The sequence below is a fragment of the Corapipo altera genome, unplaced genomic scaffold (genome assembly GCF_003945725.1).
Source record: "Corapipo altera isolate COAL_440 unplaced genomic scaffold, ASM394572v1 2b, whole genome shotgun sequence".
Taxonomy (NCBI): domain Eukaryota; kingdom Metazoa; phylum Chordata; class Aves; order Passeriformes; family Pipridae; genus Corapipo; species Corapipo altera.
In genome coordinates, this window is record NW_020884874.1 from 34431144 (window position 1) to 34452079 (window position 20936).

Below are 20936 nucleotides of genomic sequence, written 5' to 3' on the forward strand. Positions count from 1 at the left end.
TGTTTCACTGTACAATTCAAACCATAGTGTTTCGTATTTCACATTAGGCTTCTCCCTGAAGGACCTAATGTAGTTGAGTACCCTGCCTCAGATGTCTGTTAGAATTAACAACCAGAGCCCTGTCATAAAAGATGGGAACATTTCTGTGAGCTGAGAAGCAAGTGTGTTAGAGGGGCACCTACGATTGCTCTGTGTAGTTCTGTACCAGCTAGGTCTGGTTAGAAATACTCTTTTTTGTTAACAGAGCTGGTTGCATTTCAAAAGAATTCCTTCCACTGTGCAAAGCAATGCATAAGCATAGCAGAAGAACCTTATGGCTGGCTGAGGAACTCCTGGCTGAGCTCATATGCAAAACATTGTATGGAAAGTTGAAATGAGGATGGGGTAAAGGGATTACTGTGGAACTGCACAGGAATACAGGAATGGTACAAGGGACATTGAAGCTTGGCTGTAGCTGAAGCTAGCAATGGGTGTGAAGGCAGCAAGAAGGATTTGCACAAGTGCGGCAACAGTAAAGAAACATGAAAAAATAATACATGAGTCTGCTGCTGAACAGAGTAGGTGACCCAGTAACGCAGGTAAAGAAAGACTGACTTGAGGTACTGTTTCTTCTTCACTTCTGTTCCTGCAAGGTCTGCTGTTGGGCTTATTTGAAAGGTCATGGTGATCAAGGGACATTCCTGATATTATGTCTAGCTTTTAAAAAAGTGAGAAAAGAGGGTCCAGCATGCTACAGGCCAGTCAGTCTCACCTCAGTCCTTGGGAAATTTGATGCAAGTCCTCATGGCAGCCATTTCTAATGATGTGAGATAAACTAAGGTAATCAGAACAACCAGCATAGAAGGGGCAGATTGTGGCTGACCAATGTGATCACCTTCTATCATGGCTCTGAGGACAACAGTGGATGTAACTTTCTTTGGCTTTAGCCTAAGTCTCTCAAAACATCTATGTAACCAAACTGAGAGCAGATAGGCTGGATAAAAAGAAGCTTTGCAGAAAAGGGCCTGGGGGCAGCTGTGAAAAGTGAAAACCTGGAATCATGAGTCAGTGTGTAGACCGAGGGAAGTGGTTGGTTCCCCTCCTGGAGTATTGTGTTCAGCTTGGGCTCCCCCAGTACAAGAGATGCCAACAAAATAGGGTCCAGTGGAGGGGCTGGAGGATGGTGATGGGGCTGGAGCATGTCATCTGTGAAATGCTGGGACTATTCTACCTGTAGAAGAGAAGGTAAAGGTGGGTGGTTAAGCTGTAGACTTCCATGCCTGTGATGGGCTATATGGAAGACACCTGGACTCTTCCTAGAGGTGCCCAGTGAAAGAACAGTCAAATTGCATTGAGAGAAATTCCACCTGCATACATGAAATAAAATCTCAAAAAAATCACTATGAAAATGGTCCGGGACTTAGACCAGGACTCGGAGAGATTGTGAATTCTCCATCATTGGAAATTTTCAAAACTCAAATGGACAGACCCAGAGCCACCTGATTGAGCTTTGAAGTTAGATCTGCTTTGAGCAGGAGGCTGGACCTCCAGAGAACCCTTTCAATCAAATTATTTGATGATTCTATCAAATAGACCTTTATATGGGAGATTAGTTATTATGGGGATAGACAGACTCCATCTGGCTGCCTCTGTGCATGCAAACTACCTTGTTTGCATGTAGAAACAGTTTTGCTGCAGTTTATGGATGTAGATGTTTACGTACACGCAAACTGTCCTACAGAGAAGGGCCAGCATTTGCAAATATGGTAATTTAACATTTAACATTTACTGTACTGTAAGGTTTTAAACCTTATATCTTTGAAGAAATCTCTTGGAAAATGTGGACTTAAAAAGTAGTTGAATAGTGCCCTGTGTGAGTAACTGCAGCTGATCCTTACACTTGGGTCTATCTAAGTTTAAAAAGAAGGCGTAAGTTGTTTTTCAATTTCTTAACAGCTTTAGGTGTTTCGTTTCAATTGCTCAATGCTGTGTGGAAACCACAACAGATACAAGGTTGTAAAATCAGGTCATTCGCACAGTTCCCCTGTAAAAGTATCACATGCACCTTCATAGCAAGAAACGGCTTCTGCAGTGCCAAGTACCGCTTTGAAAGAACCCAAGCTAATCCAGTTTATACAAAGAAAATTAAATCAAGCACATATGCATGAATTGAGAGTAGCTCAAAGAACAGTGAAGCTGAGAAAGCAATGGGTGGTAGCAGAGAGCAAGTTATGTAAAACTGACTGAAACAATAAAGTGCTGGCAGCCAGCACCAGAGTGGTGTCTTGGTGCGGGAAACTCCCTTTGCATTGACAAAAGGATGACTGAAGCTGTGCTTCCTTCCCTGGAGCATGTGGCTGTGTTCTTGGTAGTAAAGCAGATACCAACTTGGGCAGTTTAGAGCAGGGAGAAGCAGATGCAAGGATTAATTTGAGTTAAAAAAAAATCTGAAGACATAACAGCATCATGTTAGAGATTGAGGAACACTTTGGTTTTGAAGAAGGAAGTCATAATCCCATTTGTAAAGAAAAGTTTAGAAGATGGACTTTAAATTTTGGCTATGGCCTGGTGTTGTAGGGAATATGCTAGAAAATCTGTTTGTTGGGAAAAGATTAAGAGATGCATACCTGTAGCAGCTCATATAGACTATATGATCTCACAGCTCTGGCCCACCGTTCTTTGTGTAACAGAAGTACCTTGTAACCCTACAGCTCTAGCAGTGCACAAAGCAGGTGCAGCTTATTTCAGTACAAACCATATAAAGAGCCTGTGAAACACATGATTAATTTTAGAGGTAGCTTCATAATTATCAGTCACTCCCCTCTCCCTTGTTAATGGTGGGAGCAGAACCGCAAAGGTCCTCTTGCTGTGCCAGAGCTTGTTCACCGCCACAGCTTGTTCACCACCACAGCCAGCAAAAGCCTGTCCCACCCTGCCCTGGGCTCTGGCTGTGCTGGGCAGCTCAGGTTTGAGTGCAGTTCACAAAGAGGTGCCTGAGGGAGCAGGCCGTTTGCCTTTCTATGTCTTCTTTGCTGAAGAGCAGTATTTAAGGTCTGGTTCAGGCTTAAGGCCATGCACCTCATTCAAGGCTGTCTGTACCCAGCATTGGCCATTCGCACTCCTTCAGACTTTCAGTCAAAGGATAGAGTCTCTGCAGTACAGCTACAAATCTGAAAGAAAAATGGGGTCACAAATATAGGTCAATTACCCATGCATCACGGAACAGGAAATCTTGCAGAACAGCCTTTTTTTGTTTGCTCATCTCCTGATGTAGTTTGCTCTTATGGACTTAAGATACATTCTTTTTTCTTTTTTTTTTTTTTTTTAATTCAAACTCATGTTGTTGTATACCAATGCTCTTACTGATCACCAAGGATCTGTCGGTCAGGGGAAGCAAACTAAGCACTGTCCAGTTGCATGGTCTTTTACAATAAATAGCATGTATACATTTACTTGTCACTACTGCACTTTTGCTCAGGCTGACTGCTTTTTTTTTTTTTTCTGTACAGTAGAACCAAATTCTAATGAATCATTTTATTGTTACTTCTTTCTCTCTGTACTGCCTTGAGGGGTTGGAGAAGGGAATTGAAATGAACTTTCAACAGGCAAAACATATAAAAGAGTTCATTCAGATCAAGGAAAAATGATTGAATTGAGCTTATTTTCTCCCTCCTTGGTTCCAGTAGTACAGGAGTTCAGATGCTGAGCTGTGAGAAGCTAAAACATAGCTAAAGACAGACTCCTTTCTTGAGTACAGCTGCCCCTTCCCTCCCCTGGCTTTTGTTCTTAAAATGAGGGTTTAATCTAAAACCACAGTAATCTGTTTTTTGCTACCAGCCTGGGGCACACAGATATTTGGAATAACCATTAGTGAACTGTGATTTTTGTTTTAATAAATATGATCTTTCATAGAATTTAAGGCTCCAGCTCAAAAATATGGCAATGCAGAAAAATCTCATGTGGTATAGAATTTGCCAGTGCTTTGGGAAAAGCAGAAATTTTGCCATTCAAGGTATTGCCCACGAGTGCAAGGTGCTAAGAGGATACTCCCTGCTGAGCTTTCTGTCTGGGGAAAGGCAGTGCCTTCTCTGTGGATAAGCTTGCACTGGGGAGTGGCATTTAATACTGTGATGTTAAACCTACTGAAGTGAGTAAGTGAAGGGACACTGATGCCTCTTACGCCCTTGTCTTAACCTCTAACTGCAGAAAACTGCACATGTAGATAAAACTACATAAGCACAGATTTGTATCTAGTCTCAGGCATAGAAAGGAGGGGGATGAAGGATAGTGGAGGATCCTCTGCTGCATATTTGGAGTCTGAACCGTCAGTGGTGAGGCAGTGTGGGATCAGTACTGAAGTCCCGGTGGAGTATAGTGAGGCATGCGCAGACTGTGTTGTGCAGAGCTGTTCTCACTCCCCAGACTTGTACAGTGGTGTTAGCAGGAGGTTGGCTATTCTTCCTTCCCATTAGTTTGATGGTTTGTGAAAAGGTAAAAACCTCTTATCTCAGAGAAGCCCTCTTCATTCTTTACTCCTGAGGCCCGTCAAACTGGGAACTCAGACACTCTAAGCGCAGATAGGTAGCCACAAGATAGTTGCTTAAAAAATTCCTTGACTGATTGTTTCAAGCTCCTTCACTTTGTATATGATTTGTTTCCTCTTCAGTTTCCTTTCTGGCTTTCCTCCTTTGTTGCCTTTATTCCCTTGTGCCTCCAACTGAATCTTTCTCCCTCTGTCGTTGTCCCTGAATTGCCTCTGCTCATCCCGTCTCTTTCTCAGCTCCCAGAGGCACTTGTGTTCTGCAGAGTGACACCGTGAACCTGACTGACACAGTTGTTCTCCCACCAGCCACCCTGCTCACAGCACCAGGAGAAATTACTTTTGTCTGATCATGTTCCAAAAAGGGGCCATCTAGCCCTTGTGACACCAACCTGCATCTCCCAAGGTATGTTCACAGGTCTGCCACAGGCTTCACAGGTGACTCTAGCCAAACTGCTTAGTGTTTCACTGTGTCACAGCCTCCGCTGTAAAATGTGAGTGGATGGACCTGTTGACAGTTTGTCAACATACAGCTCATGAAATTCATTACATCCCCGAGCACTGTCAGTGCTGTGTGGATTCCCTCCCATGCTGGTCCAGTCACTTTCTTTGTCCCTGACCTGAGACAATGACCTGTCATTGCAACTCAACAACTCTCTGCTGAAAATGAGATGGTTTGCAGGTGACCCACTGTTTCAATCTGGGATGGGTCTGAGGTGATGGCAGTGTCATTGCTCAGAAGGAAACAAAATCCACACTGATGTTGACCTGAGCCTTTAGAGCAAAATTAGAGGGGAGAAAGAGACAGCAAGCCTCACTAATATATTTACTTGTCTTTGCAGAGACGTGGAAGAAACCCCTTGAATTGCCTTCAAATCAAGCAGATGTGGTTTTCCCCTTACAAACACTGTAGTTCAATGATGCAGATCTGCACTTGTGGTGGTACATTAAAGCTATTCTGTAGTGGGAAGAGATGCTGGAACCAGGCAGACTGAGAGGTCCTTCAGGAGGGGTTGTGAGGCAGAACTGGGTACCCAGAGGCTTGCTTAAATGTCCTGGTGTGGGGATGGTGCTTCAAACTCTAATCTGAAGTTCAAAGCATTTGAGTGGTATAGGGACAAAAGAGTTCCTTCTTGAGAGAGTAGGTTGGCAGCTGTCCCAGGAAGAAACTGCTGTCAAAAAGAGCTTCAAAGCCTTAATGTGAGTTGGGTGCTAAGGTACTCTAACACAGACTGAAAACCACCGTGGGCCTTGCAGGAGAGCAGAAAGAGAAGATGAAAGACGTTTAAAGTAGGATGTTGCCACCTCAGATATAACAAGATAAAGTTGTAGGCAGTGAGAAATCTCTGCATTTATGACTATTAAGAGTAACAAGTCTGATTCTCATATTTTCCAATGATTAGAATATTAAGATTTCAACTTCATCAAAACTTATCTTAAACCCTCTCCAAAACAAAGCACCCTTAGTACACAGCTTATAGCAAACTGAACTCTAGAAAAGGTTCTTTCTTTTTTATTCAAACAGCAGCCTTTTAATTAATGTATAATCAGAGGGGAGATTTTAAGAATAAAACCTCATGCTGCCTTCAGTGAGGAGGTATCTTCCTCAGTAGGAATTCAAAATAACTTTTAACCACAAGTTTCCTATTGCTTCTAAAAATCTTTCAGTCTAATGTTCTGTCTTGCCTTTACAGTCTTCGTTTTACTTAGCTGTGATGGAAAAGGAAAATTAGTGTTAAGAAAAGTTACTTCAAAGTCATAAAAAGGCCTTCAGGGAGAACTGAAAAAATACTGGCTTTTTCCACACACCTTTTGTCTCAGGCTGGACCAGCCTCACATTCACCTTACACTTCGCTTAACCAGGCAAGATGTATGTGGTGTGCTTGAGGGTTTCTCTCTGGCTGCTGGCATGGCCTCACTCTCACCCTCATAGGGTGGCACATCTGAGCAGAAGGGGAGGTTTTCAAGTTCAACCTTTCCCTTATTTACCAGCTTCTTGCACTGAGAAGTGTCTACTTGAGTACTGAGACTTTACAGGCAGTTCAAATGATGAGAAACCCGCAAGGAAATAAATTACTATTGCAGTATCATACTGTAACAAGTATTTACTTTTTGAGTCATTAATCCTGCCATCGGTTCCGCTTCTGAAGAGCCAGGGGAACTTCAGAATTCTGAGGTGTAGTTCACGGTTATCAGGCAATAGCATCTGAGCAACAGAGGACACGAATCTAGTAATTACAGTGTACCTCTTTTCATAGTTACTCTTCAGTAATACTATTAAGTGAGGCATCACAGTGCAAGCTCTTTTGTTGTATTTTTTTTGATTAAATTTTTTAAGAGACCACACATTATCACTTTAGGATGTCCAGCAACCTTCTGGCCGAGCTCAGCTGGTAGGAGTCCATCCCTTTCTTCAGCATCTCTGCTGCTACGACTGACAGCAGGTAAAGAGAAATGACTGACTGGGCCAGATCTCACCTCAGGTAGACCTGCTACCATTTCAGGTAGCAATGGTCAGAGGTATTTTTGGAGAAACTGAACTTGGAAATAGGAAAAGCAATATTGTGTCTGTGAAGTTATGAAAGAACAAGACAGCTGTGTGAAATATTACCATCTAAGTTCTGATCCTGTCTCCAAACACAGACTGGTGAGGTCAGTTGAATGTGAACAGAAAGAATACTTTGACGGTGAGAGAAGGAAACATATCTGTAAGATGGTCCCCTCTGAATGGAAGGACTATGCTGGGGCATGTAAAGGTAAGTTCCTCCTTGTCCTTCTTTGTAGGAGGAAGCAGACAGAGCCAAGACTGCTTTGTGTGGGGCCACAGAGAGCAGTCATGGGGGGCAGCTGCAGATCCTGATGAGGGCATCCCTGCTAGCACCTAGGTGGTGATTCCTGGAATAGACACTAAAACTTCAGAGTAGTAAGAGCCCACTGGGGATGAGTGATGGCCCAGTGCAAATTTAGATGTCTGCCAAGCCTGGTCAATGAAGTGGGAGGAAGATGCAGTGAAGCAGGAAGTGGTTAATACTAGCTCACTTTCCCAAATCTTGGCGGTGGAGGCAACCAAAACATTCTGGGGAGAAAGGACCATGGGTAGCTAACAGTTGCCGGCTTTATCCAGTGAGTCCTCACAGACACACATGCTTTCCCCATCAGTAAAGAACATGTTTATGCTGCACAACACAATCATATAATCATACAATCATGGAACAGTTTGAGTTGAAAGGGGCCTGTAAAGGTCATCTAGTCCAATCCCTCTGCAATGAGCAGGGACAATACTATGAAGAGATGAGTAAGGTGCTGCAGACATCAAAATAACTTACAGTAAGATAAATGGATACTTTGGGGGCTGTACTGAGTCTGCCACCTGAACTATCTGGTATAGCTTTGCACTGGGTAAGGAAGAAACATTGAGAGATCTGTTAAAAAGTCTTGGCTTGCTGCAGATGGAGAAGTTTCCTTGACAAGGCTAAGAACCGTAGCAAAATTTCTGCTTTTCCAGGTTGTATTGTGTTTGTGTGGCAAGGTTTTGGTAGTGGGGGTGCTACAGCTTCCTGTGTATCCAATAGAACCAATGCCAGATGGCTCCAACACAGACACACCACTGGTCAAGGCCAAGCCTAGCAGTGATCATGGTAAAGCCTCTGGGATAACACAGCTAAGAAGTGGGGAAAAAAACCTTTACAAGGGCCACTGCAGACAAAGAAGACAGGAATAAGAACATATGAGAGAAACAGCTCTGCAGACACCCAGGTCATGGAAGAAGGAGGGGGAGAAGGTACTCCAGGTGCTGGAGCAGAGATTCCCCTGCAGCCTGTGGTGCAGACCATGGTGAGGCAGGATGTGCCCCTGCAGCCCATGGAGGCCCATGATGGAGCAGAGATTCATTTGCCGCCCCTGGAGGACCCCACAACAGAGCAGCTGGATACCTGAAGTAGGCTGTGATGCTGTGGGAAGCCTGCACTTGAGCACGCTCCTTGCAGGACCTGTGACCCTGTGGAGAGAGGAGCTCACTCTGTAGCACGTTTGCTGGCAGGACTTGTGACCCCATGCAGGACCCACACTGGAGCAACCAGTTCCTGAGGGACTGCACCATGTGGAAGGAACCCCCTCTGAAACAGTTCATGAAGAATTGCAGCCCATAGGAAGGATTTATGCTGGAGAATTTCATAGACAGACCACAGGAGTCCTCTCCCTGAGAAGGAAGCAGCGGTAGAAACAACCTGTGATGAACTGACCATAATTGCTTTTCCCTGCACCACTAAGAGGGAGGAGGTAGAGAATTGGAAATAAAGTTAAGCTCTGGAAGAAGGGAGGGGTGGGGGGAGGTGTTTGTAAGGTATGTTTTACTTATAATTACCCTACTCTGATTTTGATTGGTAATAAATTCTCCAAGTCAAATCTGTTTTGCCCACGATAGTAATCAGTGTATCTCCTTGTCTGTATCTCATTTCATGAGCCTTTCCTTGTATTTTCTTTCTCCTGTCCAGTTGAGGAGGGGAATGATAGAGTGGCTTTGGTGGGCACTTGTTAACCAGCCAGGGTCAATCCACTACACAGCTGTAAAGTTCAAATCAATGTCAGAATTGATCTGTTGAACTGATTGAACTGATCAGTCCCTTTATGCTATTGGTGCTGCCTGGCAGGAGATTTATACCTGCTTGACCTAACCATCTACTGTTCTTCACTATTCAGGCTCTTGCCCTATAGTATCATTTCAGTAGATTTAGCTGTGCTGCTTGGTTCTCGGACATATCTGCCCCACAGCATTAGCAAGTTCCTCTCTTAGTGTGGGCTAGATTATATTTATGGAAACAAAACCATCATCTCTCAGAAGTGAGATCTAAGGACATGCTTGCATTCTCTGAGCAGCACAGAATTAATCAACAGCAATTGCCAACTTGCTGCTCCCGTGAGGAAATGATCAGTAATGTGCTTCCTGGTACTTTTTTTTTTTTTCCTTTTTTTACCACCTCTAAAATCACAGTGGAAAAATCAATTTTTTCAAAGCACAAACCACCAGTAAGTGACTGCATGCATAAAGACCTAGAGATCAAACGATAACAGCAGCTGCCCACTTTTAGAAGGGAAGTGAAAAGTTAACTATCTGCTGCACTATGAATTCAGAGAGCTATGTTAGCTGTGTACAGCAAAGGGTTCTGTGTCAGCAACCACTCTCCCTGTCATCTGCTTGGCACAACACCCCAGTGTGTGCTTCCTTTCCCTCCTAATCCACACAGAAATGCATGGGTATTTTCAGCTTTCTTAAGGAACCAAGGTACAACTCTTCTGCAGTATGAATTAAGTGCCCAAAACATTTAAAGTTTATTAAAAACAAAATGTTTTAAACATGTGCTTGATTATCTCACTAATCAACATCCGACCAGAGAGAGGATCTGTGATTAGGACACAACTTCCTTCCTACACCAGCATGCACAAGTGGCACCTCCGTGGTAACTGTTTAGGAGCAGTAATTTCTGCTGTGCAGAAGACATGGAAGCAGATTTTCCTCCTTGCAGAACAACCTCCTGTGGCAGTTTTTCTCTGGGTAGCCTCAGGTCATTGGTGTGGTTAGCAGTTACAGCCTACACTATGGCATAGAAGTAAAATGAGACAAATCATTGTCTCAATGAAGTGGTCAGACAACACCTCCCGTTCATCTTTACAATTTGTAAAATCACAGTCCATGTGCTGAAAAGCACTCGCTGGCCATCTCTGATCTGTATCCAGCCAAGGTAGCAACTGAATACTATGCAGACAAAAGTTCAAATTTCACTCTTCCATTTCATCATTTGTGGTTTTAGGTGGGAGCCAGGATCCCAGATGCCCTAACATTTCCTACTAAGCAACCAATTGCATCATTAGCTATGCAAGTACCTTTTAAACTGTCTTTTAACTCTTAGACCATGAAGCTTACTGCAAGAGAGATGGGACTGGGACATTCCATGGTGTGGGTCTCTTGTAAAAATAGTCATATAAAGAAAGTACAACTTTAAAAAGAAATCAGGTCAATGAATTCAACGTTCTCAGGTTAAAATGTAAATGCTTGGGAGTACAGATTGATGACAGGCTTTGAGAAACTACTTTGGTAGTTATTTCAATGAGACGCGAAACAGAGTGAGTGACTGAGTAAACAAGAAAAAAATATTACCGCAATGGGTATGGTCTGACTACAGGATCAAAACCATAGAAATTGCATACTTAATTGCATACTTAAGAAATTGCATACTTAATTCTGCTTGTATCTTTACCTTGTGTTTGCAGGATTTCTGAAATGGAAATTCACTTGTCCTCTACAGCCTAATGTAAATGAGTAATACACTGACAGACAATTCAGCAGAACTTTCTTGCAGTAGACCATTGACTTCAGAAAACAATAGTTATTTGGAAATATTTTGCAATATTTTGTCTTATTTGTACTGAAAAAAAATTTAGATCCACTTTAGCAAGAGTCTGATTTTAAGATTTTCAGTGTAGCTGTTGTGTTAGGCTTGGTCTCATTTTACCAAAATGTGTAAATATTGCAGTAACATGGACTTGGTTTCATGGATTCATTGACCTAGATGGGATCAAGAAATATTGTACTAGGTAATTCTGAAATATAGATCTTCACTGGGCTGGGAATACACAGGAACGAGACCACTTTCCCTCTCAGAAAGGACATTTACAATGAGAGCAATCTTCTTGGAGAAAAGAAAATGTCTGGGTGATGTACAGCTGTATGCAAATCATTGCTCAGGTAGTGCAAAATAAGGGACTGTGACTTGTGTTATGCATTCGTTCTTGGGTTTTCAGGAACAAACAGGTATTTTCTGCTCTATAAAACAATTTCTTGTGGGCAGAGAAAGCAGATAAGTGAGATTACAGCCTGGCATATTCATTCAATTGGCCCTTGACAGTACAGGGTTTGTATCATTCTGTTAATCACTACAGAGGTTCATTGCTTCTGGTATAACCTTGGGATATGCTTTCACTGGAAATGATTCTTAAACCTCTTTAACATAAGCAGCCGAAGTGTTATCTGTAGGAAACAGACCAGATGCAGCATGATCAGATAAAAGTTGTTTCTTAAAGTAAAAACCCATGATTTCAATAAAACAGATTTCTCCTTCAGAATGCCTTTAGCTATCCCAGAAACATTTTAATGAAAAATTGAAATGTGTTAATTGGAAAAACCCGGTCTTATGTCTCATGGGAGTTGTTGTTTCTTGTGAATTCCAATCCTTTTCTTGTTTAAGCTCCTATGAGACCTTAGACCATGGAATGACTTTACTCACTGTTTGCTTTCTCTGTCCAAAGCTGGGAAACCTAGTCTGATTGATAAGCTCAGACTGCAAAAGAGAATAAAACATAAACAACCATATAATAACTCAGCTGTGCATTTTGGTGCATTTTATAAACTGGTATTTTTGCTATAACAATTTCCATCAAAAATACGATAATTTTTTTGTTTGAAACTTTGGTTTATCAACATTTTCTCCAAGAGAATAAAATATCTTTAACCAGTTATTCTGAAGTCGATGATTATTAGTGGAAGGATACACTTACTGCTCTTTTTGCTTCCTTCTGGAAGTCAGGCCAGCTACAAGCTAGGCTTTTTTTAAGTGATTCTGCAGTGAAGTAGAGGAGCGCTCTGACTGTGCTCCCTTTTCAAAAATTCCGTGTTTAGTCTGACAAGAAATCACCTCTGAATCTTGACCATGACCAGCAAACTGTTTCCCATCCATTTTTTTTACTTTCCCTTCATTTTCAAATTAAATAGCAAGTGCGTTGGTGGAAGAAAACTGATGGATTGTGATGTCTTACAAATGCAATCATATCTTGGGCTAGAGGTGAGACCTATGCACTGATTATGCAGGCCCTCTCCTTCCCAAGTGCTCTCTTTACAACCACTACCCATTTAGCCTCCTGAGCTCCATCTGCTCCTGTGGGGAAAAAACCCTATAGAAGGCCTTTAGGAGGGCTCTGTCTTCTCTAAAATGTTTGACAGAGGTGATTGAGTAGGTACAACTTTGATGGATGACAGTCAATGTGGGATGGATATCAATCACTGGCACCTCATAATGTGTATTATGAGGAGGGCTGCACACAAGAGGATAATGGAATCAGGTGGAAGGGAGGTTGAAAATGGGAACAAAAAAGATCAAAGGGGAAGCAAGGGAGTGATGCTACAAAAATGTATGCTGGAAAAAAATTATGAAGACAACAGGAGATGGTAATAAGACAAATCTAGAAAAGCTGAACAAAGAAAGGGGAAGAAATAGGGAGAACAAAAAACTAAATACAGAACTACCAAAACCAGACAGGGTTTTGACATGTTTGACAGGGAGTGAAAAGCCAGATGCAAACAAAAAGAAGGGAAGCTTCATAGAATTAATGAAAAAAATATATATTGACAATGTAGGATGGTCATGTTAAAAAAATTAAGTAGGTAACATAAACAACTTGAATGTAAATAGATAGTTTACATTGTATAGTCCAAAGTAACGATGAAGAGATCAGAACCTCAGCTGAGGCCAGATTTTTGAGTCACATTAGACTGATCTAAATTTAACTGAAGGAACATGAAAGCAGGATGGAACAGCATGTAGGGAGCATACTGCCTTTGTTTTAGACTCAAAAAAGGCAACCTACTGAGTCATTCTAGAAGAAACATGTGGATTCTGGAATAACTCAGACAATGGTTTTCTTTTCCTTATCTTTAAATATTTTCTTTCCTTAATTAGTGGTAGCAGAAAACTAACATGTGGTGAGACTTGAGAAACCACAATAACCATATTAGCTAAATGAGAGTAGGTTTCCTTTCTGAGCTCTAACATATGAACAAAACCTAGCTACATGTGAGGGCTTCATTTGCATAATATGCAGATTATCAAATAGTTGTGTTAAAGAGAAAAAACTCCTTCCACTTGCCACAGTGTGAAGGTGAAGCACAAAGCATCTATAAAGAAGGCTGGCTGGACTTCGTAACTGGATTAAAAGAAAATGTGTTGAGAAGGTAAGTGTGACTAGTTACCTTGTATTAATTTTGGCATTCACCAAATGGTGAATTTTTCGTCTTCTGAAAGACCATTATTCATGATGGATATTGAATATATTGCAGAGTAAAATCACAAGATACATTTAAATTAGAAAACACCTGAATATGGAACAAGATGAGCAATAGTTTTTGTAATGGATAAGCTAAAACTCTGATTTATCTTTTAATTAGCTATTAAAGTTCTGATTTATATTTTGATGACTTCCATTCCATGAAATGTTGTTGATAATATTCTGCTGCTTTGCAGACTAATCTGTTGGCATTCCAAAAGTAGGTTGTTGTCTGAGAGAGATGTTGCAAGCTGTTACTAGCAGTAGAAGTGCTTGTTTGAATATGGATTAAAGTCATCAGGGACTTGATGATTTGAAGTGACATATGTTTTTGAAATAGAAAGAGATTTTTCTACTTCTATTACTCATTTGCTGGTTACATGACTGCCATGGCTTAGGTTTGTCTTTGTGTAATGACGTTTGCTTTGCAAGACATAGATCCATCTCTTCACTCCCAAAGTTATGAGAAAGAAGCACTTAAAGGGTCCTTAAGGTTCATTCACTGGGTATGGTCAGCGGAAAGCAGCACCATACTTAAGCTTCTAGGGAGCCACTGCTATTGTGATATGCTCAATTTTGAAAAGAAGATGAGTGAGCAGAACATCTATCAACCTGCATTTCTTTAGGTCCAGTATTCTATTAATTTAATCATATCTTACAATCTTACAAGGTTGTCTGTATTTATGACATTCACTGTCTCTAATAGGATCACAAACACAATTTCTAAAATAAATAAGGAGTTTGAAGGGGGTTTTTTGCTAGTTTTTTTTTTCTTTTCTTCCCCCCCTCTCAATGCAAACATCTAAGTCGCCACCAGAAACCAAGGTCTGGGAAAGAACTATTTATAGGTTTTAAAATTCAGGAATCATAAAATGAAATATTTTCATATCTAGTTAAAATTAACTTTGACAGCAGACCTGAGCAACATGCACACGAACAGCAAATGTTTGTGCCAAACACGCAAATACGATTGCATTTTTACTTCACCTGGGCATTTACATTTTGTGTTAGCAGTTCAGGCCAAAAATCTGGATTATGTGCACCTTGATATATAACAGATTATTTTTTTTTCTTCTAAAACAGGTATGAATCAATTTGGTAATTATTACTTTTCTCAGTTTCACAGTTTTACTCTAAGCGATCTTGTTGATTTAAATGATTAATGTTGAAACTACTCATCTGCATAACATTTAGTCCACCCTTTGCAAAAACAGGTCATTATTGCGGATGTGTTCTGAGCACAGTGGCAATTAACACCCTACTTTTTATGATTCTAATTCTATCTTGATTATTTTAAAAATAATATCATTACATAGGTAGCCTAATTAAAAAATTAATAAAATATTCGCCTCCCGCTTGCACGTTTTCAACATGGAAACATTTTCTTTTATGTAAAAATGCAGGTTATTCTTATTACTTGTCAGAAGGGAGTGGTGATTATTTCAGTTTAACTCTGTACCTTTAAATAATGCTGTTATTTCTTGTTTTTCAAATTAAAGTGTTGAGGCTGATGGTAAATGTGCCTGAGTCAGCCACAATAGAATGTAACAGAATCATATATCCTCTTTCACCTGACCTACAGACAATTCTTTTTCTGGTAAGTACTAAAATAAAATAGGTAATATATAATGCACGTACGTGTGATGAATGTAGTAAAGTGAACATGTAAGTAGGATTGTACTTACAAAGGTGGACTATTCTTAAACATACTTGTTGACTGAATTTTTTTTCTCATAGAAAAATTTCTTTTTTGTTGTGCCTGTCTTTATTCATTGTATTTTGCTTGTATAATTCAAATAATATTTTAAATAATTCTTAAGACTGTGGTTTAGTCTTACCTTTGAGTACTCGCATGTTGCTTTCAAAATAAAAAGAAATGTGATAATGTGGGTGAAGTGGAAAAAAAGTAAGCTAAAAATGCAAGGCTTATATATTTAATATTAAGAACATAAGTGTTTTTGAGGGCACATGAATAGACATTTGCCCATATGTAGTACATAAGTGATGTTAGAACACACACAACACCTTACATACATTTTTTATATTTACCTAAGACATTAAGGCTAAATAAAGACATAAATGTGCAGATTATAAATTATAAAGGTGCCTACTGAGTGTTAGAAAGATATAAGTTGAAAAGAAAATTGTGTTTATAAGAATTCGGATTCAACTTTCTCAGCAGCCAGTGCATCTTCTTAATAACTTCAGTGGATGCCATTTCAAATTCAAAAAAGGAAGTCAGCTCGATAGATTTAAATCAAGTCTGAATCTGATCTCTGCAATTCTGATTTCAGTTTGAGTCCTTTGCTACTACCCTCATACCAGCCATCCTCAGGAATATTTTGCTGGACAGTGGAAGTAATTTTCTGAATAAATGTGTGTCTGGTGGTGCCTTTATGAATTCCTGTAGAGTCAGGGAGACTATGCAGCTCTCCTGTAATGAATAGTTGCTGTTCCCTATAGGGTCTCTGCTGAGCTCTTCTGAGAACTAAACAACCTTTTCTTGGTTCTAATCTGAAAAGATCTCCCTTCTTAGCCCTCCTTGTAGGCTGCAGAAAATACCTGTGCTCACTTTCTTCTAAATGCCTTCAACCAGTAATCTTCCTTCTATACGTTATCCTAATGCGTGGGAGTGACTGTCTAAGTGGAATGAAAAATGACTTTTACAGAGAAGATATGCTGTCAGGCTCTCTTTGTATATTTTAACCATGTAGGTCTCAAAAAACATGAATGGCAGATAACTAGAATGGTGTTTTTCTTGCAACAATAAAATAACAGTTTCTAAAATAATAACCTAGACAGGTACCCTTTTAGTGCTGTCTAACTGAAGAGTTACTGCAGTTGCAGCTAAGTGCAAGGTCAGTGTCTGGCTGGATGAGATCAGAGAGTGTAAAGCAGCAGATGGTGACTAGAGTCGTGCAGAGATGGGCTAGAGGACCACAGCCCCAGGTGAACTGCACAACTTAACCTGTTTGCCTTTTACATCTCTGTAAGTCTGAGAGACACCTTAAGGTGTTTAAAATTTGTTTCAGAAGGTGTTCAAGTACTTTTAGGCTGTCATAATTCCTGCAGCTTCTAAAAATCAGTTTCCAAAAGTCAGTAGAGGAAGCTGGAGAGGTGGTTGAAGATTTATCTAAAGGGCAGGAAATTCAGAGAAGCTGTGATGCCTTAGCAACATCGTGTAGTATATGTAGTATATCTGCAGCCCTCTGTTGTAAGCCAGCATCCCCACATGAGTCATTCTCATTATGTTTTTGGGGAGTGTTCTGTCCTTTCCCTCCTGCAACTTCCCATTTATATCTGGACTTCATCTGTCCCGTTTTCACAGATTATCTGTCTCTCTCTCTCTTTCAAAATTAGGTAATTCCCAAACAGGAAAGTTTTACTTGTCTAGACTTAAAGTTGACACATGCGCTCTTACTAATTAGTAGCACAGCTTAGCAAAAAGCAGACGAACTCTAGACAAAACTGCCATTTACAACCTTAGCATGGGACCTCATGTCATCCAGTCCTTGAAATTACTTCATTGCTGATAGGTGCAGTTCTCACAGAGCAGCTGATGGAAAAAACAGAAGGACTGAACTCATGCAGGGGAATGCTGAGGAATTAAATCTCCTGCCCATGGGTTCCTGTATGAGGTCGAACAAGTCATTTAAGCCCACCTTTGCACATGTGGCCACCAATGGCATGTTCCCCATTTTATTTTTCTGTGACTTCAGAGTCTGATCTGTTTTGCAGAAGTTTGAGCTTGCATGCAACCAGTCAATGAATTTAATTCTTAACACAACTGAAGGCCTTTGTAATTCTAAGCGCTCTTAAAAGTGATGTTGAAAGGGGTAGGTGTCTCAAACTGAACATCTCAAGTAGATATTTATATTCTAATGACTCAGTGCTCAGGTTCTTTCCTTGTAAATAAATGTAGTAATACCTCCTCACCACAAGGTGTTGTGTAAATTAATTAACATTTGTAAAATAGTTAGGCATCACAGTGATAACAGAGAAAAGAAATTATTTTCATAGAGTGCAGTCTACAACACTGCACACTGAACACTGCACTCTAAATCTGTGCACCAAACAAAGACAAAACACTAGTGCTCAGTCTGTCCATTGTGTACTATCTTCTACACTATAGGAAGATATCGTTCTGGCACTCTTCACTTACCTCACTAGTGTAATAAAAAAGAGCAAATAATGTGATATTAAAAGTGCTGAGATGCACTGATAAAATGCCAGAGTGGAAAGGAAAGAGTCAGTCTCATATTACTGTTATGAAGCATACTAAGGAAGTCCTGTTTATTTGTTCCATGTTCCATACACTGATTGCCATTGTCACACAGAATTTCTGAATGTAAAATTTAATTTAATTTGTTGTGGTGCAAATTCAATGTGAAGTAAGAGTCACATATTCTCATATATCATTTATTAGCCTATGAATAAACATTCAGTGTATAAGATTGTGCTCTTAAAGGTACTGATGCAAACAATCTATTTTCTAAAACTGTACATTCTGCTGTGGAGATGTGTTATTTGCCGAGATGCTCTTGTGAGTTGCTGATATAGTTGAAGTGATGAGATTCTGTTTAGAGTAAATGTTTTATTTTCAATTGTGTTTTTCTACTTGTTCACATTTCTTGTGCTGGTTTACCAATCCAGTCTATTTCATTTTGTTTTCAGAAATCCTTGGGAAAGTATTTTGAAGTTCTTCTCAACATATTTTTCTGTGAAGTGTACTGCCAAAATGAATTTTGTAAGCACCTAATTGATAAACTGTATTAGTACATCAATAAAGCAATGAATCTGGAAGTCCCAGTTCTTTGAGACTGCAGATCATCCTAATTTCAGGAGTGATAAGCCGAAGAGGGTTCTGGCAGAAGAGTTCACTGTCAAAGACCACTGTTTATTGGGTTTGCACACTTTTAATGTAACTACAGGTTTGGTGTTTGTAGTGCAGGTAACTCTGTCTCAGGCTAGTTATCCTGGATTGCCTTTCTAGCTGAGTAGAGAGAAGTACTCATTTTTGGGCTTGATTTAGTCAAGCTACATTAGTGTGATGTGAGTAACATGCTAGAAAGGTCTGTTCCCCTTCCTTGATGGTAAAGGAAGACTAGACTCTTACTTCAACTTCAGACTTTTACACTCTAGAGTCTTCTGTGAGTTTTGTGACAGCAGACTAGTCCTTTCTGCATAATATATTTAAATATAGAGACCTTTGGGACATCCAAAAAGATTACTTCCACATTCCTATTTTAAGTACAAGTTTATGAAATGTCCTAGACAGTTCTTACAAGTCTCCTCTGCAGCATTAAATGCATTTGTAATTGTGGTGTGTGGTTGGTCATCTATCATGTTTCTACTGTATAAGAATTAAAGATTAATATCTTCATCTAATAACTGTTGATCTCCTTTTTTACAGACAGGCCTTGGTACCACAGATTATCCCGATTATCCAGACTATTCAAACTATGATTCTCTAATCATGCAACCTTGCTCTAAGCTGGGAGTCAGGAACTTCACAAAAGCATTTCTGCCAGTTGCATATTCATTGATTTGTATCATTGGCCTCGTTGGTAACATCTTCGTAGTGATGACCTTTGCTTTATATGAAAGAACCAAGTCCATGACGGATGTGTACCTCTTCAACATGGCCATAGCAGACATACTGTTTGTTCTCACTCTTCCACTGTGGGCAGTGAATTATGCTGCTAATGAATGGATTTTTGGTGATTTAATTTGCAAAATTGCTCGAGGTATCTATGCAATCAACTTCAGCTGTGGCATGCTGCTTTTGGCCTTTATCAGCGTGGACCGGTACATTGCTATCGTACAGGCTACAAAGTCATTTAAACTCAGGGCAAGAACACTTGCATATAGTAAACTCATTTGTTTGGCTGTGTGGGTATCATCAATTTTAGTCTCTAGTTCCTCTTTTATTTACAGTGAAAGTTACACCTTCTCCATCAATGAAACCAAAGAGATTTGTGATCACAGATTTGACAAAAAGTCTGAAAGCAAAATGCTGAAATCATTGCTGTTGTGGTTACAAGTTGGATTTGGATTTTTTATACCTTTCATATTCATGTTTTTTTGCTACACCTTCATTGTCAAATCCTTGCAACAATCTCAGAATTCCAAAAGAAACAAAGCAATCCGTGTGATCATATTAATTGTAGCTGTTTTTCTAGTTTGCCAGGTACCTTATAACATTATTCTTCTTGTGACAGCTGTAAACATGGGGAAGATAGACAAATCTTGTGAAAATGACAACATATTGGCTTATGCAAAATACACCACTGAAGCCATAGCATTTTTACACTGTTGTGTGAACCCTGTGCTCTACGCATTTATTGGAGTGAAGTTCAGAAGTTATTTTGTGAAGCTAATGAAGAACCTATGGTGCAAGAGGTATAAGAAATACAATAAACGTAGTTCAAAGACAAGCTCTGATACTTATCATTCAAGACAGACTAGTGAAATTCTGACTGACACTGGATCTTCTTTTACGATATAATAGACTTTGAACAACATTATTACTGAAGGACTCTTCTCACTGAGTGAGCCAAACTAGTGTCACTGTGCATGTGACACCAAGTCATTTGAGCTTCTCTGTACTTATAAGGGAACTTCTGTGATCTACAACTCCTTTCAGGAAACCAATTAAGATAAAAGAATAACACTGTCCTGTGTAAAACTGAAATCTTACTCACTTCTCTTAATGCTCTTCTGAAGTACATTCTCTTAGAATTTTAGGGTAAGTGAAGTTTACAGAGGAAACCTCATTTTGTAAGGGAATATTGCATCTCATTGGTCCTGTAACACTGAAATGTCCCCAAAGTAATAAGTAAATGAATAAGGTTATGTCCAGGCTCATTCTTACATTTGTATCTGTTAATTACTTCTACCTGTAAATCCTATTTAAGTGTAAGTCTCCACTGCCCTTATATTGCAGACAAGTCATTTGTGACAATACTAACCCATTTTGAGCAAAGCAGGGCAAGGAAAACAAACAGAGAAATTAAGAAAGAGGCTAAAGGGTGCTGACAGAGCTGGGCTTAAGTGTTTGTTCTTGTAAATCTTTGGCCAGTTCTATACTCCACCTGCTCATCAGGACTTGCCTATATTAAGGCTGAGGTTGTTCAAAGCCAACAGTGGTACATCTTCTAAAGAGAATATTAGAAAAAAAAGAAAATTATTCTTTAAAGAGAATACCGAAATACCATCAGAAATGTGTTCTGACATCTCCTGATATATCTTCTGAACAGAGAATGGAGTTTTGCTTAAGAGTTTCTTCTCTTTGTTTGGCACAGGATTCAGGTGCTACAATCTA

The 20936-nt window shown here is 39.9% G+C and overlaps 1 protein-coding gene across 1 annotated transcript; it reads left to right on the forward strand.

Moving 5' to 3' along the window:
- The first annotated feature begins 14025 nt into the window (after positions 1–14025).
- CCR6 (C-C motif chemokine receptor 6) lies at positions 14026–20120 on the forward strand. The gene is made up of 2 exons (XM_027633978.1): positions 14026–14118; positions 19026–20120. Exons 1-2 carry the CDS (start codon positions 14026–14028, stop codon positions 20118–20120), a joined length of 1188 nt encoding a protein of 395 aa, XP_027489779.1.
- The last annotated feature ends 816 nt before the right edge of the window (positions 20121–20936 follow it).

Coding starts and splice junctions, on each gene's coding strand:
- CCR6 (XM_027633978.1), top strand. CDS start 14,026: ATGACGTTTGCTTTGCAAGACATAGATCCATCTCTTCACTCCCAAAGT. Junction 14,119..19,025: donor CCTTAAGGTTCATTCACTGG/GTATGGTCAGCG, acceptor CCTTTTTTACAG/ACAGGCCTTGGTACCACAGA.